Source organism: Corythoichthys intestinalis, chromosome 9, assembly GCF_030265065.1.
Source record: "Corythoichthys intestinalis isolate RoL2023-P3 chromosome 9, ASM3026506v1, whole genome shotgun sequence".
Taxonomy (NCBI): Eukaryota; Metazoa; Chordata; class Actinopteri; order Syngnathiformes; family Syngnathidae; genus Corythoichthys; species Corythoichthys intestinalis.
In genome coordinates, this window is record NC_080403.1 from 46,632,106 (window position 1) to 46,659,143 (window position 27,038).

Consider the following 27,038-nt stretch of genomic DNA (forward strand, 5'->3'; position numbering starts at 1 on the left):
CTACATAATATGTGGTAGTCGTTTGGAGCCCAGTTTTCTCGTCGAATTGCAGCAGTCAATCTCGCTCTCCTCTCCGGGTCTCCCGGAATACGGTAAAACTTCAAGTCTCTCCGTCTATCTTCTCTGTTTTTGCAACCGACCGCCACACACGACTTCACCATTTTGATTACTAATGTTAACGAGCAGAAAAACACGCCATAATAGGAGGAATTTACGAAGCGCTAATGCATTAACATGACGAGTATACGGACAACATGGCGCAGGGGCGTGGCTGTGACGTCACGTGAGTAGGGTCTATAATCACTATTTCTGTTCCATTCTGTTCAATTTCTCTAAATACTAGCATTCCTCAATATTTTCATCATGTATTGTCTAAATGTACAACCAACACAGGCTATACAATGTGTAAATTACAAATACATGTGTATCTAAAGTAAAAAGACTTAACATATTGATCAAACATTTCACATTCACTATGTACCTGTAGTAAGTACAACTGGTAGGCGCTAGCGTAGCGGTTAGCGCTAGCTTCATGCTAACGGCTATTTTGTGTCACATTAATACAAGAAACAAAAATATAACTACTACAATAAGACTAAATATTCCTGAACACCGATTGGTTTTTATGAACTCTTGAAACAATTATAACTTTAGCTAACTAACATTTTTTATTACACTAAGCTTTTAGGTAGGGATGGGAATCGAAATCCGATTCCAATTCGGAACCGGTTCCGAGTGTTTCGAGGCCTCGACATCACAATGAAAAAGCCTTAACGATCCCTTTAACGATCCCTAAAGACGCATATTGCGTCTAGTCTAGAGTGTCTTGTTGTCCAGACGCATCAAACTAGCATGGCGCCAAGAACCACTTGCTCCAAAGTTTGGCTACACTTCACCAGGAAAAAGGGTGAAAATGAAAGGTTACGATAGTTTAGCACGAGCGTTGCCGCCGTAAACATAACAATGACGTAGGTTCGAACGCTCGAAAGTGTGTCTTCACTTTACGAGGAAAAACTACAACAAAGCGCCTTGCAGTCATTGCGAGATGGAAATAACTGCATCAGGAGGGAATACGACTGCGTTGTCCTCACAGAGAGGCTAAGGCTCAGTCCTGGCTATACAGCTAGCTAAACTCCCAAATGACGACGCAGAAGACGTTGGTATAATTTGCTGACTTTATTCAACCATCACTTGAAACTAAAAATAGAAATGAAACAAATCAATTTCGTCCCCAATAACAAACAGGTTCGCATCAACGTAAATCAGCGATGATAACCAGTGTTGTTAATAACGGCGTTACAATATAACGGCGTTACTAACGGTGTTATTTTTTTCAGTAATGAGTAATCTAATTAATTACTTTTCTCATCTTGGCAACGCCGTTACCGTTACTGAGGCGGGAAAGGCGTGCGTTGCTATGCGTTACTAAGTTGGTTGAATAAAAAAAAGTCTGAGAGAAACGGACTCACGGGGACGAGAGCAGAGCAGGAGTGGGGAAGACGCCGTTGCAACCGCGATGCTAGGTGGCTCCAATAATACGTGACTGCAGCCATAGCCGACAAACTACACCCACATGACACGGTAGATATCATATTATAGAACTAGATGCAAATGACAGACACTGCTGCATTGCCAACTTGTTTTAAGGACTACATGCGTTTGTAAACAGCCGCCATCTTAAAGCAGTAGACCTCTCAGGAAGGCCCTGATGTAGAGATCCTTCCTAGCGAACCTAAGTAATTTTAAAAAAAATCTAAAATGCTCTTAAATCGGCAAAATCTTAATTTAAATCTATCTTTAAATTATGAAACAGTTTTAAAACTTACACATATTTAAAGTAGACAGAAGGGAACTAATGCAATAACGGGAGAAATTTTAACAACTTTAACGATTGATTCACAACTTTAAATGACTTCCACACATAGCAAAGGTTACTAGCTAGTTATCGCAATACCCTTGTGTCTAGTTAAGTGGAGGGTAAAGAATTGGGCTAGGGCTAATTGTCCCCCAAACCCTTTAAGCTTCACATTGTGTGACGTGTTTTTTTTTTTTTTTTTTGAGAAAAAAAAAAAAAATCACTAGTTACTTTGCCAAGTAACTAATTACTCTTACATTCAGGTAACTGAGTTACTAACGCAATTACTTTTTGGGAGAAGTAATTTTTAACTGTAATTAATTACTTTTTTAAAGTAAAATTAACAACACTGGTCATAACAAACAGTTAGCATGCGTTCGCTAGCATTAGCACATCGTTTAAACCACTACACAACTGGATTTAAGTGTCCGATCGCGAGTGGAAACACACAACAACAACAGAGAAGATGATACATACAGGCGTTGGCTCTGTGGATATTTTACAAACATTAACAAAGAACGTAGGCTCGTGGCAGTGTTTCCCTAACTCGCTCACTGGCTTGGATCCGCCATTTCTTCTTCTTCTTCGCGTGAGGAAGCGCAAGGGCGCCACCACTTGAGCGTGAAAGCACTATAAAAACTAAAAGGCATGCATTTCAATATACTGGTAAATAAAAACAGGGGTCCCCAAACTACGGCCCGCGGCTCCATATTTGGTCCGGCCCCATGAACAATTCCAGAGAGCATTTTGAATTTTTTTTGTTTTTTTTCTCCCTCAGTAGTGTTATTTATTTCCTGGGCTTTTTCAGTGAATAACTCAGAGAGGGTTATTTGGTTATTATCTATTTAATTAATAGTGCTATTATTTATTTATTATTATCATATGATATTATTATTTTTATTTTATTTACTTTTGTTCCGAGAAGAATCCACAGAGGGTTATTTGATTGTGGCTTTCTGAAAAACAAAAAATTTTTTTACATTTCGCACTCCTGCAATCGTCACACTTTTTCTGTTACAAACTGACCCCGGCCTCTCATCAGAGAAGGGAAAAGTTATTTGGCCCTCACAGGAAAAAGTTTGGGGACATTGCCAAAGGCAGAACAACAACCTATATGCCAAAATATACCAATATTTTTTATTTCTATTAGAAAAATGTTTCAGTAAAATGTTACACATTCTTGTGCATTTGCCACTTATTGCCACAGTTAACATTGAGGCTTTGGGCCTCTTTTGACCTCGTTGTGAGTTTGTAAGGTTGTGACTTCTGATTAAACAAACTTGATGCCAATCAAAATGTTTGTTCTTCTTTTTCCCGCAATTAGAATCGATAAGAGAATCGATAAAGAATCGAATCGTTAAGCAATATCGATAATGGAATCGGAATCGTAAAAATCGTATCAATTCCCATCCCTACTTTTAGGCCTAGTATATGTGATGTTGAAGAGAGGCCTTGCTTACCGGAGGAGTTCACAAGAGTTTTCACTCGACACCGCTCTTCAGGTCAACGTAAAGACACACGCCTTTGTCCTAACAAGTAATTAACTTGTTAAATGCTAAGACAAATAAAAATAATCATTGTTTTATATTATTTTTGGTTTATTTTCATACCGTAAGCTGGCTGTATTCATGCACGATGCTCACTGGACGAGTCTCAAGGCAGTTATGAATGCACTGAGTAACTGACCATGACTTTCTATTAGAGCATATGCGCCACCTACTGGCGAAATGTCATAATGCCTCTAAATAACATAAATCGGTTTTGTACCTGCATATTTTTGGGGGGTTACATATATATTAAAAAAAGGCATGTCCGATATTTTTTTGCCGATTCAGATACTTTGAAAATGACGTGATCGGACCCGATCGATCAGCATCCCGATCAATCGGAACATCTCTAATTTTAACAGTCGAAAATGTTTACATTTTAAGTTTTTATTTCACTTTCTTAAAAGCAAATCAAAGGCAGCAAAAAAAAAAAAAAAAAAAAAAAAGCAAAACCCAAACCGAAACCGAATCGAAACAGTGATTCCAAAACCGAGGTTCAAACTGAACTTTGGGCTAACTGAACCGTTGCACCCCTATTCCACACACAGATCCAAGCGGTCCATTTCTTTCAGGAGCATAAAAAAACGCGTGAAATATGAAATAAATATGATTTTTGGTGTCATACGCACTTTAAAACCTGCAGTATAACCCTAGCCTAAAAGTACAGCAGACCCTCATTCTCCTCCATAGCTATAAATAGAAATGCATCCCTCACAAATGTAGAGCAAATCACACTAAAAGACAGACACACATGCACATCGAGGGTGGAAGGGTTAAGTGTGCGAGTTTCGATGGTGCTGTGCATTGTACCCCTGTGTGCTGACCTCGGGGGTTATCTGGAAGGTTCCTCCACACCTTGCTGCTAGTGCAAACCAACACTGTCACCATGGTAACAGCAGCAGGGACAATATGTGGCCTGTCCGTTGCTTTGCTCGTGTGCACCCACACAAACACTTTCGCGTGACCACACAAATATGTAGAGGTTTACTATAGCGGAACGACAAGATAACTAAGAAGCCACACACACATACATGCATATACATACACAAAACACACCCACTAAAACACATTAATACATGCTCACTTCACTATTCATCTGTCCTCCACTTCATTTATACCTCATTTCCTTTGCTTCTCTCACTTAATGAAATCACAACCACAGCACACATTCAAGCCTCTGGGCCTTGTAAGACGGCTGCTCGCAACCCCATTTCCAGTCATTATTAGCATGCTGTGACGTGACAGTCGCTGCACACATTTGCACAAAACACAAAGACACACAACTTACAGTCTCATCGCCACCGGATCACCTGAATTTATTTCTGAGAAGGCAGGGGCGTGCCTGTGCAACTTGACAATAAATCAAGGCATCATACAGTCCAGAGAGACAAATCAAGATAATACGTTTCCCAGCCCAAAAAAAAAAAAAATACAGAAAAAGAGAGGGAGGCTCTTCAGGGGTGGTAACTAAATAAATAAATAGATGGATGGCTAACAGAAAGCACAGTGAGGCAAGAATTGGATGGATTTGACATGCTCCTTCTTTTTCCACTTCTGCTCTTCATACATTCTTGCTCGGGGCTTCTCATCCGTGATTGGTCAGCGAGCTCTGCAAGAGAGAGACACAGGGACACAAGAACAGTGAGGCTGGTTTCTAAACTTTACATGACTGCAGCATACGAACTCATCAAGTCAGGGGTGAAATGTGCTTGTGTGAAGAAAGACCTAGAACTAGGGTTGTTCCGATCATGTTTTTTTTGCTCCCGATCCGATTCCGATCGTTTTAGTTTGAGTATCTGCTGATCCCGATATTTCCCGATCCCATCGCTTTTTTTTTTGTTTTTGCTCCCGATTCAATCCCAATCATTCCCGATAATTTTTCCCGATCATATACATTTTGGCAATGCATTAAGAAAAAAATGAATAAAACTCGGACGAATATATACATTCAACATACAGTACATAAGTACTGTATTTGTTTATTATGACAATAAATCCTCAAGATGGCATTTACATTATTAACATTCTTTCTGTGAGAGGGATCCACGGATAGAAAGACTTGTGACTTTGTATATTGTGACTAAATATTGCCATCTAGTGTATTTGTTGAGCTTTCAGTAAATGATACTGTAGCCATGCCCCAATGCATGATGGGAAGTGAAACCATGACTGTACATAGTGGCACCAATTGAACTATCTTCTCTGCGTTGGAAAAAAACATAGGGTTTTAAGAAAAAGATCAACTACTACCTTTCTTCCCCACATTGCTTCCCACGATATTTCTAATTGTTGAGGGAGGGATTGTAAGGCTTTAGCCAATTAAAAAAGGCTCCAAAGACTGCCAAAATTCACTCTACTTATTAAACGCTGCCTTTTAGCTCCATATACTGTATAGGTAAAACGGCGCCATTATGGATTGAACGTGACAATGCGTGAGTGGGTCGTGCAGCGCATGCGTTAATTTCGTTAAATAATTTAACGTGATTAATTTTTAAAAACTTAATTATCGCCGTTAACGCGATAAATTTGATAGCCCTACTTAGCCAAAGCTAAAGGCTCTGGATGTGTGTAAGACATTTTGTCTGTAACGTTAAATACAATTAGAAAACGATTTAATTAAAAAATATATATATTAAAAAAAGGCATGTCCGATATTTTTTTGCCGATTCCGATACTTTGAAAATGACGTGATCGGACCCGATCGATCGGGATGATCGATCGGGACATCTTTACCTAGAACGGATGTCATTCAAATGATCTGGAAAAGAAAGGCTGTAGTTTGCTTCTCAGCTGCTTACTAGGAGTGTAACGGTACATGTATTTGTATTGAACCGTTTCGGTACGGGGTGCTCGGTTCGGAACAGAGGCGTACCGAACGGGTTTCAGACGTAATGTAACCCTTACTTTTAGAGGCTGTGAGTCGATCGGGCGACAGTTTCTTTGTGTAGATTATATTTACTCCGTCTTCTCTACTATGAGGACCAACACGGTACGACAGTATATAACCCAGAAACATCAACGGTGCAACAACATGGCCGCCGCGAGAACGCAGTGAAACACGGGCGTTAAAGTCAATCAGCCAATGCACACCAGTCACATTGCGGCCGCATGTTAGACGCGTCCCAGAAGCGGCTCAACACGACGCACGCGAAAAGAACGGCAAAGTTTATTATTTGACGCGAGATGCGACCCTCCTGCGTCAATACTACTACCGGTAGCTAGGATTGGACAGACCGGAAGTCACTCGTTTAAAAATACGGTGGATCCGGTCGATTTTCAAACTAATATGCAATCGTAACCCACTTTTTGAGTCTATCAGATCTCTTGAGTGGTAGATCGGGGCACAGTTGACTTGTCTTTGTTAATTTACTGCTGTTAATAACCAACACGGTCCCGTGTTCAGTACAAAACCCTCCTACCACAACAAAACAAGTAGGAACTAATATTCACATAGGAACTAAAGTTATACAACATAAAATACACAATGTAAATGAATACTACATCACATTTGTAAAATACAAACACATATAATGGCCCATTTAAATAACAAATTGAAATGAGCTAAAACACTTGTAATTAAATAATAAGAATAATACAAAGACCCTGCTTGCACAATTAGATTTATTAATTTCTGTGTGGTGCTTTAACTTGAGAAAATCCACCAATAAAGCTTTTGAAAACTTCATAAGAAAAAAAAATGATTCATTGAGGCATTTCATTTGTAAAATACATGTTAAAATCTTTGTCATTGAGATTGCTTTTCTCTTTTTCTTCTTTCTTTCAGAAAGAAAGCTGACCAATACGCGGGGTCTGAAAGGCAAATTGTTGTTGGATTATCTTTAAATACCCGCTACTTTTTGAGCAGAATTCTAGCTTTGTATAGGCTAATGTTCCTATTGTTGAAAGCACAAAAGTGTGTAATTAACAACTGGCACATTTATATTTTGCATTTTGTTTTCTACTGTACCGAAGATGAACCGAACCGTGACCTCAAAACCGAGGTACGTACCGAACCGAGATTTTTGTGCACCGTTACACCCCTACTGCTTACCAAATCAACCATAAATTTGAGAGCTTATGGTTATCTTTACTGGATTATTTGAACAGTTCCTCCATGGCTACACACTGATGTGACAACCTACTCATGAAGAAGACTAACCACGGCACACATTGCAGAGTGAGGCTGAAAACACCCAGTTGTCAATTGTACTTTAATTTTAATCCACTGTTTGAACAGTAAATACCATCCCACAACTGAAAATGTGTTGCACACCAAAAAAACTAGATAAAAAAAAATAACATCCTGAAAAAAAAATTGTTGTTGTTTATCGATCTATTTCCTTAGTTCTTATCCCAGCTAACTTTAACTGAAAGGCAAGACAGCCAACCAATCATACTCAGATATACACTTATGAAAAATATATTGTAATTGTTTGGTATTATTGGGTAGCCGATAATATCGGCCGATAAAAGCATTTTAGACTGATATCGGATAATATCAACATCGTTTTTTCATTTTCGGTTTTGAGCTAATATGCATGTTGCCTTCAAAGTGAATGTACACTGCTGACCAAAAGTATTAGCACCCCTGCAATTCTGTCAGGTAATGCTCAAGTTCTCCCTAAAACTGAATGCAATTACAAATGCTTTGGTAGTAATATCTTCATTTATTTTGCTTGCAATGAAAAAACAAAAGAGAATGAAAAAAATAATATTCACTATCATTTTACACAAAACTCCAAAAATGGGCAAAAGTATTGGCACCCTTTGAAAAATCATGTGATGCTTCTCTAATTAGTGTAATTAACAGCACCTGTTACTTACCTGTGAAACATAACAGGTGGTGGCAAGAAATAAATCACACTTGCAGCAAGTTAAAATGGATTAAAATTGACTCAACCTCTGTCCCTTGTGTGTACCACATTCAGCATGGAGAAAAGAAAGACGACAAAAGAACTGTCTGAGGACTTGAGAAGCAAAATTGTGAGGAAGCATGGGCAATCTCAAGGCAACAAGTGTTAGATTTTGTGTTGGTTTTCTCCTAGTGTGACTTGTCCCTGTGATTGCCCATTGATTTCACCTGTTGTACCTCCTAGTGTATCCTCCAATCTGCATCCTCCTGTGCTCACCTGTTGCTCGTTGTGCCGTTACCCCTTGTCTGTGTGTGTGTATATAAGCTCCCAGTTTCTTTTCACTCCTTGTTGCGTCATTGTCTATGTCGATGTCGATGTAGATGTCGAAGTCCTGTCCAAGCCCTCGTGTATTAGTCCCTCCGATAAAGTAAGTTTTGTTTGAACCTTGCCTTTTTGATCCCCAGTCCTTTTGGTTGTACTTTGTGCTTTTTGTTAGTTATAATTAAAACCTTTTTTGAGTTCTCTGCCACCTGCCTTGCATTATTGATTCCCCGCATTAGGGTCCACACAACCTGCCTGCCCACGCATTTCCTGACAACAAGTCCATCTCCAAAGACCTGAATGTTCCTGTGTCTACCGTGCGCAGTGTCATTAATAAGTGTAACGCCCATGGCACTGTGGCTAACCTCCCAGATGAGGACGGAAAAGAAAAATTGACAAGAGATTTCAACAAAAGATTCTACGGATGGTGGATAAAGAACCTTGACTAACATCCAAACAAATTCAAGCTGTCCTGCAGTCCGAGGGTAAGAAAGTGTAAACCCGTACTATCCGTCGGCGTCTGAATGAAAAGAGACTCTGTGGTAGAATACCTAGGAAGACCCCACTTCTGAGCCAGAGACATAAAAAAGCCAGCTGGAGTTTGCCAAAACCTACCCGAGAAAGCCAGAAACGTTTTGGAAGAATGTTCTCCGGTCAGATGAGACAAAAGTAGAGCTTTTTGGGCAACAACATAGAGTTTACAGGGAAAAAAGCAAGACCTTCAAAGAAAAGAACATGGTCCCCACAGTCAAACATGGCAGAGGTTCCCTGATGTTTTGGGGTTGCTTTGCTGCCTCTGGCACTGGACTGATTGACGGTGTGAATGGTATTATTAAGTCTAAAGACTACCAACAAGTTTTGCAGCATAATGTAGGGTCCAGTGTGAGAAGGCTGAGTCTCCCTCAGAGGTCATGGGTCTTCCAGCAGAACAATGACCCAAAACACACTTCAAAAAGCACTAGAAAGTGGTTTGAGAGAAAGTACTGGAGACTTCTAAAGTGGCCAGCAATGAGTCCAGACCTGAATCCCATAGAGCACCTGTGAAGAGATCTGAAAATGGCAGTTTGGAGAAGGCACCCTTCAAATCTCAGAGACCTGGAGCAGTTGGCCAAAGAAGAATGGTCTAAAATTCCAGCACAGGTAAGAAACTCATTGATGGATACCGGAAGTGGTTGTTCGCAGTTGCTTTGTCTAAAGGTTGTGCTACCAAGTATTAGGCTAAGGGTGCCACTACTTTTGTCCGGCCCATTTTTGGAGTTTTGAGTAAAATGATAATGATTTTTTTTTTTTCACTTTTGTGTTTTTTATTGCAAGCAAAATAAATGAAAATATTAGTACCAAAGCATTTGTAATTGCAAATATTTTCTGGGAGAAATTGCGCATCATCTGACAGAACTGGAGGGGTGCCAATACTTTTGGCCAGCAGTGTAGCAGCCTTCTGCCTTTGTACGAGGGCTGGTCACAGCTTAGCACAGCAGTTACCCATATTGACCATTAGATGTCTCCATCCTAAGATGCTTGGGGATTTGTTATGTGAGCAAACAATTTGCATTCATGCTGCAAAAATCAAATGAACAATAAAATATTGAAATTAATAAACATATTAACTCCATGACTGGTTTGTTACCGATATCGGATTTTTGGAGTTGGATAATATCGTGATATCGATTAAACAGTCATTATCTGACAACTTTAGTAATGTGCTTTACTCTCTGGATTTTCCATGTTTTCTAATGAGTAATGTTTTTTTCTACTGTACATATTGATTTTATTTTTGCCAGAAATGCCGACCATGGCTGTCTCAGTTTCACAATTAGATGTCGCAACAATAACCACAACTCCATTATACCAATCAAATGTGACAATGTTTTTTTCTCCACTAGATTGCACTTCTGCTTTTTGGATAGGTGATATTTCATAGTGTTTTTTCTAGCCTGAATTTGATGATTTTTGGGTCATCTATTTGGCCGAATAAGGTCATGTAATAGGTTATAGTTCAGTAGAATAATAACAGTTCATATACAGTGGGGCAAATAAGTATTTCGTAAACCACCAATTGTGCAAGTTCTCCTACTTGAAAAGATTAGAGAGGCCTGTAATTGTCAACATGGGTAAACCTCAACCATGAGAGACAGAATGTGGAAAAAAAAACAGAAAATCACATTGTTTGATTTTTAAAGAATTTATTTCCAAATTACAGTGGAAAATTAGTATTTGGTCACCTACAAACAAGCAAGCTTTCTGGCTGTCAAAGAGGTCAAACGTTTTCTAACGAGGTCTAACGAGGCTCCACTCGTTACCAGTATAAATGGCGCCTGTTTTAACTCATTATCGGTATAAAAGACATCTGTCCACAATCTCAGTCAGTCACACTCCAAACTCCACCATGGCCAAGACCAAAGAGCTGTCGAAGGACACCAGAGACAAAATTGTAGACCTGCACCAGGCTGGGAAGACTGAATCTGCAATAGTTAAAACGCTTGGTGTAAAGAAATCAACTGTGGGAGCAATTATTAGAAAATGGAAGACATACAAGACCACTGATAATCTCCCTCGATCTGGAGCCCCATGCAAGATCTCACCCCGTGGCGTCAAAAAGATAACAAGAACGGTGAGCAAAAATCCCAGAACCACACGGGGTGAACTAGTGAATTACCTACAGAGAGCTGGGACCACAGTAACAAAGGCTACTATCAGCAACACAATGCGCCGCCAGGGACTCAAATCCTGCACTGCCAGACTTATCCCCCTGCTAAAGCAAGTACACGTCTGGCCCGCTGCGGTTCGCTAGAGAGCATTTGGATGATCCAGAAGAGGACTGGGAGAATGTGTTATGGTCAGATGAAACCAAAATAGAACTTTTTGGTAGAAACACAGGTTCTCGTGTTTGGGGGAGAAAGAATACTGAATTGCATCCGAAGAACACCATACCCACTGTGAAGCATGGGGGTGGAAACATCATGCTTTGGGGCTGTTTTTCTGCAAAGGGACCAGGACGACTGATCTTTGTAAAGGAAAGAATGAATGAGGCCATCTATCGAGAGATTTTGAGTGAAAATCTCCTTCCATCAGCAAGGGCATTGAAGATGAGACGTGGCTGGGTCTTTCAGCATGACAATGATCCCAAACACACAGCCAGGGCAACAAAGGAGTGGCTTCGTAAGAAGCATTTCAAGGTTCTGGAGTGCCCTAGCCAGTCTCCAGATCTCAACCCCATAGAAAATCTGTGGAGGGAATTGAAAGTCCGTGTTGCCCAACAACAGCCCCAAAACATCACTGCTCTAGAGGATATCTGCATGGAGGAATGGGCCAATATACCAGCAACAGTGTGTTAATAGCTTATGAAGAGTTACAGAAAACGTTTGGCCTCCGTTATTGCCAATAAAGGATACATAACAAAGTATTGAGATGAACTTGTATTGACCAAACTATATAAATAAATTTGCCTTGCCTTGCCTTTCAAGTGGGAAAACTTGCACAATTAGTGGTTGACTAAATACTAATTTGCTCCACTGTAGATGAAATTGTGCTGAGAAAAATATAGACCATTATTTAAAAACCTGACACTGTTACTCATTACTTGAGTATTCTTTTCACCAAATACCTTTTTTACTTGTACTTGAGTATAAGATTTTTGGATTACTACTTTCACTTTTACTTGAGTAATATTATTTAGACGTAACGCCACTCTTACTTGAGTAACAGTTTTGGTTACTACTAGGGTTGTTCCGATAATGTTTTTTTGCTCCCGATTTGATCCCGATCGTTTGAGTATCTGCCGATCCCGATTTTTCCCGTCCGATTGCTTTTTTTTGCTCCCGATTCAATTCCAATCATTCCCGATAATTTTTCCCGATCATATACATTTTTGGCAATGCATTAAGAAAAAAATGAATAAAACTCGGACAAATATATACATTCAACATACAGTACATAAGTACTGTATTTGTTTATTATGACAATAAATCCTCAAGATGGCATTTACATTATTAACATTCTTTCTGTGAGAGGGATCCACGAATAGTAAGACTTGTGACTTTGTATATTGTGACTAAATATTGCCATCAAGAGTATTTGTTGAGCTTTCAGTAAATAATACTGTGGCCTTGCCCAAATGCATGATGGGAAGTGGAACCATGACTGTGCGTAGTGCTACCAATTGATATATTATGCGTTGGAAAATAACACAAGGTGTTAAGAAAAAGATCAATTGCCACCTTGCTTCCCCACATTTCTTCCCATGATATTTCTAATCGTAGGCAGAGGGATTGTAAGGCTTTAGCCAATTAAAAAAGGCTCCAAAGGCTGCCAAAATTCACTCTACTCATTTAACGCTGCCTTTTATCACTCTATATAGGTTAAACGGCGTCATTACAGATTGAGCTCACAATGCGTGAGTGGGTCGTGCAGCGCATGCATTAATTGTGTTAAACGTGACACATTTTTTAGAAAAATTAATTCTCGCCGGTAACACGATAAATTTGATAACCCTGCCTTGAGCCTAAACTAAAGACTCTGGATGAGTGTAACATATTATATCTGTAACGTTAAATAAAATGAGAAAACAATTTAATTAAAAGAAATATATATACCGTATCGTAAAAAAAGGCATGGCCGATATTTTTTTGCCGATTCCGATACTTTGAAAATGACGTGATCGGACCCGATTGATCGGCATCCTGCGACTTTATGGTAGTGTTCGTGTGTCTGTTTAGAAAATTTGGTGTCGCCAGATAGTCGATTGACAACAACACTCCCCCCCCCCCCAAAAAAAAAAAAAAAAAATCAGGAAAGGCCAAAATGTATTTATAGTTCCCGTGAGCATTTAGTTTCACAACAGTATGACTACAATAAACCATATTCTCACTTGTGAACAATGTCACTGTGTTGTATTGACTGTACATTTAATAAAGGTTTTATGATGGTTGAAGTTGGACAAACAAAATATCTTCATTTTACCCTGGGAGAGAAAATGTTTCGAAAAAGCTTATATTCATACCACTGTTGCAGAAAAAAAGAGAGCTATAACCAATAAGAATTGTGTTAGTTGGTGCAGAGAAGGAGCTGATCAGAGCTAAGCCAGTCCCTGCAGGGTGCGACTAGACACAGCCTGTGTCAATACACATACAAACACACAATCACAGAAGGAGACTCAGGGTGACAAGGTTAGTGAAGCATTAGCTTGTGGCTGCTGGGAAGGCAAGTTGGCATGCAAACTACCTCGATGCTCTTCTGGCAAGCAGATATGCTGGCGGGCAGGTTAGTTGCTTACATGCCAAGTACATCCGAGGGCATCGCAGCCTGTACCGCTGAATTGGAGATGAGCGGCAAATGTGACAAGGGGACTTAGCTTTACTGTTCCACTCAGGTTCAAAAACATAAAAAGGGAACTGAGCGTGTTTGCACACGTGCTCACAAACACAGTTTGTGTGTAGGCAGTTCTTTATAAGGGTGAGTGCATGTGTGAGTCAGGATGTGACGCTATTGTCACCCAAATACTCGACAATTTGATGGGACATTATGCCTCATGTATAATGTATAAAGTCGTTCCAGAGTTTTAAATTGACCCCGAGCACCTCCCTTAGTAGACGCAGCTCAATATGATTCCTCGGGACCACATTTGGCCCGTCGCCATCCACACTTGGATAATTTAATGACAGGAGAAGCTTTTTATGCTAGACACTTCGGGCAGGGAGGGCAGCCAAATATTCTAGCTCAAAGTGGGCCCTAGATTTAAGACTACATTGCTTTGCTATGTACACTAACACAGTTTAACAAAACTATAATGAAGAAAAAAACTAAAGTATTTTAAAGTGCATGTGACACGAAAAAGCATGTTTATTTCATAATACACGCGGTATTTTATGCTCCTGAATGATATGGACCGCTTGGATGTGTGTGGAAGCGATCGCTATATTTATTGAGTTTTTTTAATCCCGCGCCATGAAAATGAGTGACTTCCGGCTGGCTACCGGCTGTGACGTGTACGGATGAAGGCGTCCTCTTCACGAAACAGCCGTACTGTTGTGTATGAGGACTAAGGATTCAGCTGATTTTGCGGATTAATACGTTTATTTTTTGCATCACGCCAGCCAAACGGCTGCAGAAAAATCTTACTGTATGAGGGACAGGCATGTGCGCCTTTTTGGATTTTCAAAAGGTTCCCATTCACAGTGGATATTGGCCAAAACAAGCCCTACTACAGTGGGACCATTGGACTTACGAGGAAGTGAGTAAACATCTTGTTTTGTATTATGTCAAATACGGATACAGCGATTACAAAGTAAACACTACAAACTTTCTTTAAATAAAGGACTACTTATGTTTGATCACTGATAGGCATGTACAAAGCTCTCCTCATGCACATTAGCTGCACGTTAGCTGCACAACAACTGCAGCCGCCCTCCTCCGGGGAACATACTGTAAATTGCTCTCCGCCGGGCGGTTTGCCGATCCGCGAAGACAATCGAAAACCCAGTCGTCATGTCAAATAATCCGGGCTGGTAATGTGTGATTTTCCGCTTCGAAGACTTTGAAATATCACTCGGTTCGGGTTAGCATGTCGGCTAGCTGTCATGCCTCTTGGTTTGTTTACGTTCTCCGAAGCCGGGGAAGGGAAATGACATATGTCCGATTTAGGTGGCATAAAATATCATTCAGGAGGTGCGACAGTAAAGGTGAAGTCGACAGTTTTGACCATTATGGAGTAATGTTGCCATGTCGTCCTGAATAAGTGCATTTTTATTATTTCATATTCCATTTAGCACAAGACTGTTATTTGTCATGACCATGCCATTTATTTAGGAATTGGGGAAAATACTTGGATAAAAAGAATATCCTGTAAAAATATTGAAGTAAAGAGACAGAAACAATGACATTTTGCCGCTCTCTTCGTCGCGTTTTCCTCGTTGTGAATAGTTCCCCCTTGACGGGCTGACTGGTCCTTCTCAAGCCATTTATGTAGTAATTGGGGAAAAATACTTAGATAAAAAGAATATCCTGTAAAAATATTGGAGTAGAGAGACTGAAACAATGACATTTTGCGGCTCTCTTCGTCGCGTTTTCCTCGTTCTGAATAATTCCCCCTCAATGGGCTGAATAGTAAAACCGATGAGCCCAGTCTCCCGCTGACGTCATCCACCTGTTGGGGACGCTAGAGCTCTATAATGGTAGGCGTGGCTAACCGGCAGATTAAAAGACTAATTTCTCGTCATCTGCGCTTTGCTAAATTGTTGCATATAGTCGAATCGTCTCAAAATATGATTCTAATTCACATAATAATGCTATTTAAGACTTTTTTTCTCCTGTCGTATGCTCTTTAAGGTTACAACAATTCAGGTGAACATTACACTACTTGCAAAGAACATCGAGGCGCTAGCTACGAAAGTGTTTGTGTGTGTGTATGGGGGTGGTATAGACTTAGAGCAAAACTACACTTCTGAAATTGCAAAATTGTAATAGCTTCACGAGGAAGAAGAGACAATGAGGCCAGTGTAAGACTAGTTACCCCAAATTTTTCTTGTTAGTGTATTAAAGGGTGACTATTACTATATGTGCAACTACAGTATACTGTACAGAGAGGGCGACTACATTTTGGGGTTCCATACCAAAGGGAATTGTATCTTTTCTCGAATTTACTGTTTGACTGTTTGTACAAGTGCTGCAACGATTAATCGATTAACTCGAGTATTCGATTAGAAAAAAATATTCAAATTAAATTTTGCTGCTTCGAGTATTCGTTTAAAGTGGCGTTGTAAGGGTTTGTTTTGAAAGTGTTTACATGTAGTTTTACTGATTTGGGTGGACACAGCCCTCTAGTCTGCCTCATTTTACATGGCCAAATCCAGCTGCTCCCTGTTAAGACCAACATATGCTAGGTTTTTGTTTGAGCTAATGTTTTATTATGCATTCGTAATTTACTTTAAAGGCATATTTAGCCAATTTTTGTGGGAATATGTGTCTGAACCATTTATAAAGCGCATTGTTAAAAAAATAAAAATAAAAAAAATTAGTATTTTATAGCATTTAAGCTAGCGGACTTTAATGACATAAGTTAGCCAATTGTTCTTTTGTTGTACACAGATCCTTTTTTTTTTTTTACCGTTTGAGGCTCAGCTCATGTATTTTAAATTTTTGTATGTTCTTTATCCGATTACTCGATGATTCAAACTAACTAGTTTATCGATTAATGGACTACTAAAATAATCGATAGCTGCAGCTCTAGTTTGTATTACTCTAACACACCCAATATAAAATAAATAGTATTTCTATCATAGTTTAAGAAAAACAAGCAGAATATACTGTATTTGATGGGGTTGTTCGGATCATGTTTTTTTGCTCCCGATCCGATCCCGATCGTTTTAGTTTGAGTATCTGCCGATCCCGATATTTCCCGATCCGATTGCTTTTTTTTTTGCTCCCGATTCAATTCCAATCATTCCCGATATTTTTTTCCAATCATATACATTTTGGCAATGCATTAAGAAAAAAATGACTAAAACTCGGACGAATATATACATTCAACATAGAGTACTGTATTTGTTTATTATGACAATAAATCCTCAAGATGGCATTTACATTATTAACATTCTTTCTGTGAGAGGGATCCACGGATAGAAAGACTTGTAATTCTTAAAGGATAAATGTGACTTTGTATATTGTGACTAAATACTGCCATCTCGTGTATTTGTTGAGCTTTCAGTAAATGATACTGTAGCCATTTAACTTCTGCCCAAATGCATGGTGGGAAGTGCAACCATGACTGTGCGTCGTGGTACCAATTGATATATCTTCTCTGCGTTGGGAAATAACATAGGGTGTTAAGAAAAAGATTAACTACTGCCTTTCTTCCCCACATTGCTTCCCACGATTATTCTAATCGTTGGGAGAGGGATTGTAAGGCTTTAGCCATTTAAAAAAAAGGCTCCAACGGCTGCCAAAATTCACTCTACTTTTTACGCTGCCTTTTGGCTCTATATGCTGTATGGGTAAAACGCCTTCATTATAGATGAAACGCGACAATGCGTGAGTGGGTCGTGCAGTGCATGCGTTAATTGCGTTAAATATTGTAACGTGATAAATGTAAAAAATATTATTTCTCGCCGTTAAGGTGATAAATTTGATAACCCTACCTTAAGCTTAAACTAAAGACTCTGGAAGAGTGTAACACATTATGTCTGTAATGTTGAATACAATTAGAAAACCATTTAATTAAAAAAAAAAAAAAAATTAAAAAAAGGCATGTCCGATATTTTTTTGCCGATTCCGATAATTTGAAAACGACGTGATCGGACCCGATCGATCGGCATCATCTCTAGTATTTGATATTATGAACATTTGGATATGAAATGATTAGAATTTGCAGCACCAAGACAACGGGCAGATAAGGGCAGAATAGATACAGGACGCTTTCTGACCACAGAAGTCCAACACGCGCGTCACGCAGCTGACCGAGGAAGAGATAGGCAAAACATCTACAAACCCACGTCTGCAACAACCAAATCCCGCAACTAGCTCTTCTGGACAGTCCAGAACAAAAGGTGGGACATCTTGTCTTGCCACAAGGAACAACGGGAAGTGAACACTTAGCACTCACGTGGTGCTGAGGATGGCAAAATCCTCGACTCTCATTGCCCTGACAACAGTTATGCCTAAATCCTCCTGTCCAATCCACAACAGACAATAATCCTAAACAACGCACAAACACACCCTTCTTCCGGACCACAGCCCGCCTCACCAGAGCCTTTAAAAGACAAATCGTTGTCATTTTTTCACGGGAATCTTTTGTTGACTTGTGATATGGTGACCCCGGATTCAGTTTGTCTCCCCGCCTTGGTCTTTCTGTGGTGTACGATTGCTGCCGATTTGAAATAAAATGTCAACTTGTGTTTCGAAGCCTTTTTCCAGCTTTAAAATGGAGTCAGTACAAGGGGTTAAGACTAAGGTGAACGCGCGGGGTTTGGTCTTTTGGCCGGACTGTCGGGTTTCCGCCGGCCCGGGTTGTTGGAACTGCGCTAGCAAGGTTCCGGCGGTTCGGTTGGCATGTTTGGCTAAAAGGTCAGATTCCTTCAATTCCGATGCCAAATAATGGAGTTGGAGGCATTGTTGAGGTTCTTGAACTAGAATATTTAAAGTTAAACAGTGATTCAATGGAGCAAGCAAATTTCATTCATTCCCGAATTGACTGCTATTGTTTACTGGCAATCTATCAACAGATACCGCCTGCTACTGCATTTCTGTCTCCGGTTAGGCTTGTAAAGGCTTAGGACGACACAGCGATGGCGTGTGGCCTCTCGTTCACCCTCACCAGCGAGCACATGCCTGCGGCGCTCTTTCCAGCCGCTGTTCACTTCATCACTCATCTTTGTCTAGCTAACATTGAATATTGATTTTGGTAAATATACAGTGAGGGGGCGGAAGGCATTACTGAGGCGCAGTAGGTATGTCGCAGAATACTTTACTGAACTTTCTCATGGAGAAACCATGACCCAGGAACCCAGAACTGGAAGCACTGGCACAACAACAACGTTCAGAACACAGAACTAGTAATTCCATTGTGTAACAACTAGCGGTGTAACGGTACACAAAAATCTCGGTTCAGTACGTACCTCGGTTTTGAGGTCACGGTTCGGTTCATTTTCGGTACAGTAAGAAAACAAAATGCAAAATATAAATGTGCTAGTTGTTTATTACACACCTTTGCGCTTTCAACAATAGGAACATTAGCCTATATAAAGCTAGAATTCTGTTCAAAAAGTAGCGGGTATTTAAAGATAATCCAACAACAATTTGCCTTTCAGAACCCGCGTATTGGTCAGCTTTCTTTATGAAAGAAAGAAGAAAAAAGAAGTCCTGTGCTAAAGAGAAAAGCAATCCCAATGACAAAGATTTTAACATGTATTTTACTCAATGAATCATTTTTTCCCCTTATGAACGGTTTTCAAAAGCTTTATTGGTGGATTTTCTCAAGTTAAAACGCCACACAGAAATTAATAAATTTAATTGTGTAAGCAGGATCTGTGTATTATTCTTATTATTTAACTTAATTTCAATTTATTATATTTAAATTGGCTATTATTTATTTTATTATGTGCTTATATTTTACAAATGTGATGTAGTATTCATTTATATTGTATATTTTATGTTGCATAACTTTAGTTCCCATGTGAATATTAGTTCCTACTTGTTTTGTTGTGGTAGGAGGGTTTTGTATTGAACACGGGGCCGTGTTGGTTATTATTATAGCAGAGAAGACAGCAGTAAATCAACAAAGACAAGTCAACTGTGTCCCGATCTACCACTCAAGAAATCTGATGGACTCAGAAAGTGGGTTACGATTGCATATCAGTTTGAAAATCGACCGGATCCACCGTATTTTTACACGAGTGACTTCCGGTCTACCCGATCCTAGCTACCGGTAGTATTGACGCAGGAGGGTCGCGTCTCGCGTCAAAAAATAAACTCTGCCGTTCTTTTCGCGTGCGTCGTGTTGAGCCGCTTCTGGGACGCGTCTAACATGCGGCCGCACTGCGACTGGTGTGCATTGGCTGATTGACTTTAACGCCCGCGTTTCACTGCATTCTCACGGCGGCCACGTTGTCGCGCCGTTGACGTTTCTGGGTTATACTGTCCTACCATGTTGGTCCTCATTATAGTAGAGAAGACGGAGTAAATCTAATTTACACAAAGAAACTGTAACCTGATCGACTCACAGGCTCGAAAAGTAAGGGTTACATTACGTCAGAAACTCGTTCGGTACGCCTCCGTTCCGAACCGAGCACCACGTACCAAAACGGTTCAATACAAATATATGTCCCATTACACCCTTAGTAACAACAGTATAAAAATTCATAACACATTATGCAAGTTAGATGTAATAATCATTTTTACGACAACATTTGGTGAATCCTTTAAGGTCCGGGCCTAATTTGCCCAATTTTGCATGCCTTTGATGTTGCTTTTATATTTCAAAGAAAAAATTGTTCACAATGGCCTTTATGGGACCCTTTTTCAGCATACCATAACCTTTATGTCCAAACTGTTGTTGTCTTCACTGACCAATTATGATCAACATTTTGGACCCAAAAAAAAAAAAAAAAAAATCCCAAACTTCTTTGTCAAAATGTGTAAGATTGATTTCCCATTGACAACCAAACATGCTCAACGAACCTTTTGGAAGCTCAATATTTATTCAACTTTTAAGGGTAAACATTCGACAGAAAAAATGAGACTGAATAGTTTCATATTTGATAATTCAACAGAAACAGCATGTATGGTCATAGGCATTTTTGTCCTTTCCACATACTATGGTCAAAACAAGGTTATATAGAGTAGACCAACAGTGCAAAATAGTGAATATATAAATACATATATAAATACATATATATATACATATATATATGTATATATATATATATATTAGGGCTGTCAAACGAGTAAAATTTTTAATCGAGTTAATTACAGCTTAAAAATTAATTAATCGTAATTAATCGCAATTCAAACCATCTATAAAATATGCCATATTTTTCTGTAAATTATATATACTGGACTGTCTCAGAAAATTAGAATATTGTGTATTCTAATTTTCTGAGACAGTCCAGTATATTCTGTAAAATAATTTGTTGGAATGGAACGATAAGACACAACATGGATATATACATTCAACATACAGTACATAGGACTGTAGTGGGCATTTCACTCTACTGTCATTTAAATCTGTTTATGCTGTCCTCACTCCAAAGCGTCTACTTTTTCCAAAGCTAGACAGCTAGTGAACGACGCCTTAATAATCAGACTTCTTCCTTTTTCATCTGATTTATTAATAAAATGGCCTCAAACCACTGTCCTCCTTAGACCGTAGTGAAACTACAAAAAAAAAGTACACAAGCATTGCATTAGCAACAACGTTAGCTTAGCACGCTATACAGGTTCACTAAACATAAACAAAAAGCGTCTCATACAAAAAATATAACATTGCGCTTACTAACATAATATGTACAATCTTTACAACAACCATACTTACGGACAAATCTTGTCCAAGGATCATATAAGCACAACATTACAACGTAGGCGTCAGCCCGAGACGTCGTGCAGCCATATTGAACTGGCAAGAAAGCAATAAACCATGTCACAAAGTGACCACAAGAGTTCGCTGTTAGACAGCACAAAAAACCTTGCTGTAAAACTTACCAAAAGGCAGAATACTGTCTGAGCGGGACATGTGCGTTAATTGCGTCAAATATTTTAACGTGATTAATTAAAAAAATTAATTACCGCGATAATTTTGACAGCTCTAATATATATATATATATATATATATATATACTCACCGGCCACTTTATTAGGTACACTTTGCTAGTAACGGGTTGGACCCCCTTTTGCCTTCAGAACTGCCTCAATTCTTCGTGGCATTGATTCAACAAGGTGCTGGAAGCATTCCTCAGAGAGTTTGGTCCATATTGACATGATGGCATCACACAGTTGGTGCAGATTTGTCGGCTGCACATCCATGATGCGAATCTCCCGTTCCACCACATCCCAAAGATGCTCTATTGGATTGTGATCTGGTGACCGTGGAGGCCATTTGAGTACAGTGAACTCATTGTCATGCTCAAGAAACCAGTCTGAGATGATTCCAGCTTTATGACATGGTGCATTATTCTGCTGAAAGTAGCCAACAGAAGTTGGGTACATTGTGGTCATAAAGGGATGGACATGGTCAGCAACAATACTCAGGTAGGCTGTGGCGTTCCAACGATGCTCAATTGGTACCAAGGGGCCCAAAGAGTGCCAAGAAAATATTCCCCACACCATTACACCACCACCACCAGCCTGAACCATTGATACAAGGCAGGATGGATCCATGGTTTCATGTTGTTGACTCCAAATTCTGACCCTACCATCCGATTGTCGCAGCAGAAATCGAGACTCATCAGACCAGGCAACGTTTTTCCAATTTTCTATTGTCCAATTTCGATGAGCTTGTGCAAACTGTAGTCTCAGTTTCCTGTTCTTAGCTGAAAGGAGTGACACCCGGCGTGGTCTTCTGCTGCTGTCGCCCATCTGCCTCAAAGTTCGACGTACTGTGCGTTCAGAGATGCTCTTCTGCCTACCTTGGTTGTAACGGGTGGTTATTTGAGTCACTGTTGCCTTTCTATCAGCTCGAACCAGTCTAGCCATTCTCCTCTGACCTCTGGCATCAACATGGCATTTCCGTCCACAGAACTGCCGCTCACTGCCACAGCCCTTGTGGCACCATGCCACGTTCAAAATCACTCAAATCACCTTTCTTCCCCATACTGATGCTCACATGCCTAAATGCACCGAGTTGCCGCCATGTGATTGGCTGATGAGAAATTAAGTGTTAACGAGCAGTTGGACAGGTGTACATAATAAAGTGGCCGGTGAGTGTATTTATATGTATGTGTGTGTGTATATATATATATATATATATATATATATATATATATATATATACCACAAAACACAAAAAGGGTCTCGAGGATATCTCTTTCTGAGGCTAGGAATTGCACCAATCACCTTATCAAAGCATTATACATACAATCAAGTTTCTCGAACACACACACATCTATTTACAAATTGAAGATTGATTGAGATTAAAAATATATAAATATGAAATATAAAAGTATGAATAATCTAAGTGGGAGAGCTTGCAAAATACCAGGGTGTCCAAATCAGAGGTTGCGCTAGACTTATTCGTTGTCTGTCATTTTGACTGACAGGGTCATAAAAATCCGGTCATAATCTATTTTTACCCGTCACTTAAAATTTTTAAATGATAATAATGTCATATTCACTAGTATTTAGTTTTCATTCATTTTTAATTAATATTCTGTCCGAACAAGCTTAACAGAGAATCCACACCGTGCCATCACACATCAAGCAGATGAATATGTAACTTTTTCTCCGCAGTGACAAAAACAGCTGACTGTGGCCCCAGTATGTAGGCTACGGGCCGACCTAAGCATAGCTTTAGCTTTTTTATCGACGCGACTGACAATGACATTCTCCTGTTTCAACAAGCTATCCTTTACCATCAGCCCTGTCTTTCTTATATATCCTCTGCTTGTCCTATGTCTCTTACCGTTCTTGGGGGTAATTTAGTTAGCTTTGTGTAGCGATCGCAAATGCTATTCAGTGACAGCCAACGAACACTTGTAATTTTTTCATTGATAACATATCTTAATCCTATAATTTATTTACACTTCCCCCTTACTAAAGTTGTTTATATATATATATATAACAGAAACGGTAACAGTGGCAGTCAAATACCATTGTAATTCTTTTCAGGTCATTCATTGTCAGACAGAAGCAGTACGGCATAACGTTACGCTAAAAAAATAAGTTAAAAATATAAAAATGGCTTACCTCTTTGTCCTCTGAAAGACCATGCCAACCCAACATAATGTTTACTGCATATGAAACGTGAATGGATTCGCCGAGCTGGTGTTAAAGTCCGCGCAAGTTGATTCGGTCTTCACATTTTTTCCTCCCGAGTTTTTGGTTCCGGAAACGTATGAAGAAAACATCCTTCATGTGTCGTAATGTCTAGAGTCGTTTCTACAAGTTCCAAAAAAAGCAATATGTGATCGGCATGTTCCTTTTTGAAAGATTACCGGAGAAAAGTAGCACTTTTTACGTTGGGTCTATGTGAGGGTGGGTCTATAATGTCCCACTTCGGCTTTACTTCCGCTTTACGATGCGACGTCACGGTCTAAAAATAGTCTGCGTGCGGTACGCCATTGCGTGCCCGCTTGTGCATAATCAAATGTCTCAAGTGGGATTGCTGCAGAGGCTGTCCTTCATCCTCCACTGCATCAGTCCCTCTTTTTTCACCTCTTTTATCAACACCATCGTCGTTTTGGGGCTTTTTGAAGAAACTTCGGACACTCAGTTGCCTCGACATTTTTCTGAGTAAGGCCAACGACGTCATGCATCAAGAGAGACAATAGCTAATTAATCTGCTCACTCGCCGCCCTGTGGTCTGGGGTGTGAATTGCAACCTGTCAAAATGACAGGTGGACTTCATTTTTTTCCGTCACCGTTTTAAAAAACCGGTCAACGACGGAAAATATTCGGTTAACGCGACCCCTGGTCCAAATACTTATTTTCTTCAATGTATAGGGGAAGGTGACGTCCCCCTACACCTTTTTTTTTGGCTACCCAAAAAAATCCTGGCAACTCTGACCAGGGTTTCCCCTAGGATTTTTTTATGCTGTGGTGGTGGGCTGCATTGGAGTCTGATAGCGTGCCGCGGCAAAATTGTTTCATATCATGACAAATAAGATTTTTTAAACCGCATTTATTTTTATTTTTCTCAGAAGAACCATAATAAAGATGTATTTGCAAAGTTTGCATCCTGCATGCAATTAATTTTCCTGGATTGCTTTAAAAGCGTTTCTTGATGAGAAGCATTGTCTGATGTGCATCGTGGCTCGGTCAAAAAAGCTGTCTGAAGACCTGCAATCAAGGATTGTTGATTTGTATAAAGTTGGGAAAGGATACACGGTCAAAAAAGCTGTCTGAAGACCTGCGATCAAGGATTGTTGATTTGTATAAAATTGGGAAAGGATACAAAACCATCTCTAAAAGTCTGGATGTTCATCAATCGACAGTCAGAGAAGTTGTTCACAAATGGAGAGAGAGTCTGGCACTCTTGCTTCCCGTCCACCAAAGATAACGCCAAGAGTTCAGCGCAGAATACTGAGAGAGGTAAAAAAACAACCCTAGAGTGGTTGCTAAAGACAGAAATTACTAGCACAGTCGAATATCTCCGTGCACACATCAACTTTAAGTAAAACTATGGCCAAGAATGGTGTTCATGGGAGGACTCCACGGAAGAAGCCACTGCTGTCTAAAAAAAACCCCAAAAAAACATTGTCGCTCGTTTAATGTTCGCAAAAAGGCACTTGGACACTCCACAGACGTTTTGGCAAAATATTTTGTGGACTAATCAAACCAAAGTTGAATTGATTGGGAGTAACACACAACGTCATGTGTGGAGGCAAAATGGAACAGCTCACCAACATCAACACCTCATCCCCACCTCGTAGCATGGTGGAGGTAGCATCATGATTTAGGGCTGATTTGCTACCTCAGGGCCTTGACAACTTGCAATCATCAATGGAAGAATGAATTCAAAAGTTTATCAGGATAATTTGCAGGAAAATCTGAGGCCATCTGTCAGACAGTTGAAGCTAAAAAGAGGATGGATGCTGCAACAAGACAATGATCCAAAACACAGAAGTAAATCAACTTCAGAATGGTTTCAGAAGAACAAAATACACATTCTGGAGTGGCCAAGTCAAAGTCCAGACTTGAACCCCATTGAGATGCTGTGGCATGACCTAAAGACTGCGATTCATGCAAGACATACCAGGAATCTGACTGAACTACAGCAGTTTTGTAGAGAAGAATGGGCCGAGAGTAGTCCTCATCGATATGCCAGACTGATCTGAAGCTACACGAAGCGTCTGGTTGACGTTATAGCTGCCAAAGGGGGGTAGCACAAAGTATTAAATGTGATGGTTCACTTACTTATTTTTCCCCACTTCTGTCATTGTTTGCATACTATCCTCATTAAAATATCGGGTGGTTTTAGTTAAAGAAGACATTTTTTTTAATCTGTGTGTTTTTGACAAACATCAGATCACATTTGATCGTGATTTTATGCAGAAATGTGAGAAATTCCAAAAGGTTCACATACATTTTCAGACCACTATATCTTTAAATCTTAAAAAATTAAATAAAAACTCTTTGCAAGGCGTGGCAACTTTTATTTTGGTGTGGCGGTGCACCACTATCTTTTTTGTGTAGGGGAAACCCTGCTGCCATAAAACGTTTCTTGCAATAACTCAAAGATTCAGCACATAATTGTTCACAGCCTGTACACGTTTTCAGCACTTACCTTCAAAAATATGTCGCGTATTTAGAAACAAATCATCAAAATGACAGGAGTGTCCCTTTAAACTTCACATTCACAGCATGGGGTGAATCTCAACAGTTTTTTATTTAATTCCAAGTGAATATCTTTACTTTTAGATTTATTTGAAGTTTAACTAAAAAGTTGAACCTGCAACTTGACTTTGATATCGCCGTCTGAGATAAAAAGTTTGTTGACGTTACATGTAAACAGAAAACTCTTTTTCCACCCACACACAAATACACACAGTAAAGAGGCATTTCTTTCCCTTGCTAGTTTCCATCCAATTAGTGAGCAGCGTGAGGTGTCGGAGAATTGTTGCGCTGGTTGGCTGGAAATCTAATTCAAACAGGAGTGGTGTCAAAGCAACAGGATACACGTGGAGGCTGTGTTCACACTTCCGCAATCATCAGCTAATAGGCAAGAGAGACAGCCGACCCACACCTTGAACACACATCTGACAACATACAAAGACACACTGCACATGATGGAAAATAGAAAATAAATAAATAAATAACACG

General features: G+C 39.7%; 1 protein-coding gene across 3 annotated transcripts in view; it reads right to left on the minus strand.

Annotated features, from left to right (window-relative positions):
• Window positions 1–4,686: 4,686 nt before the first annotated feature.
• Window positions 4,687–27,038, minus strand: part of LOC130921645 (MICOS complex subunit mic25-a-like) — a 153,220-nt gene continuing 130,868 nt past the window's right edge. For all 3 annotated transcript variants that reach the window (XM_057845771.1, XM_057845773.1, XM_057845768.1), the window contains one exon: window positions 4,687–5,011. Coding sequence is in view for 1 of the 3 variants with exons in the window: in XM_057845773.1 (XP_057701756.1) it covers window positions 4,988–5,011 (24 nt within the window). In the remaining 2 variants the exon portion in view is untranslated. The remainder of the gene's footprint in view (window positions 5,012–27,038) is intronic.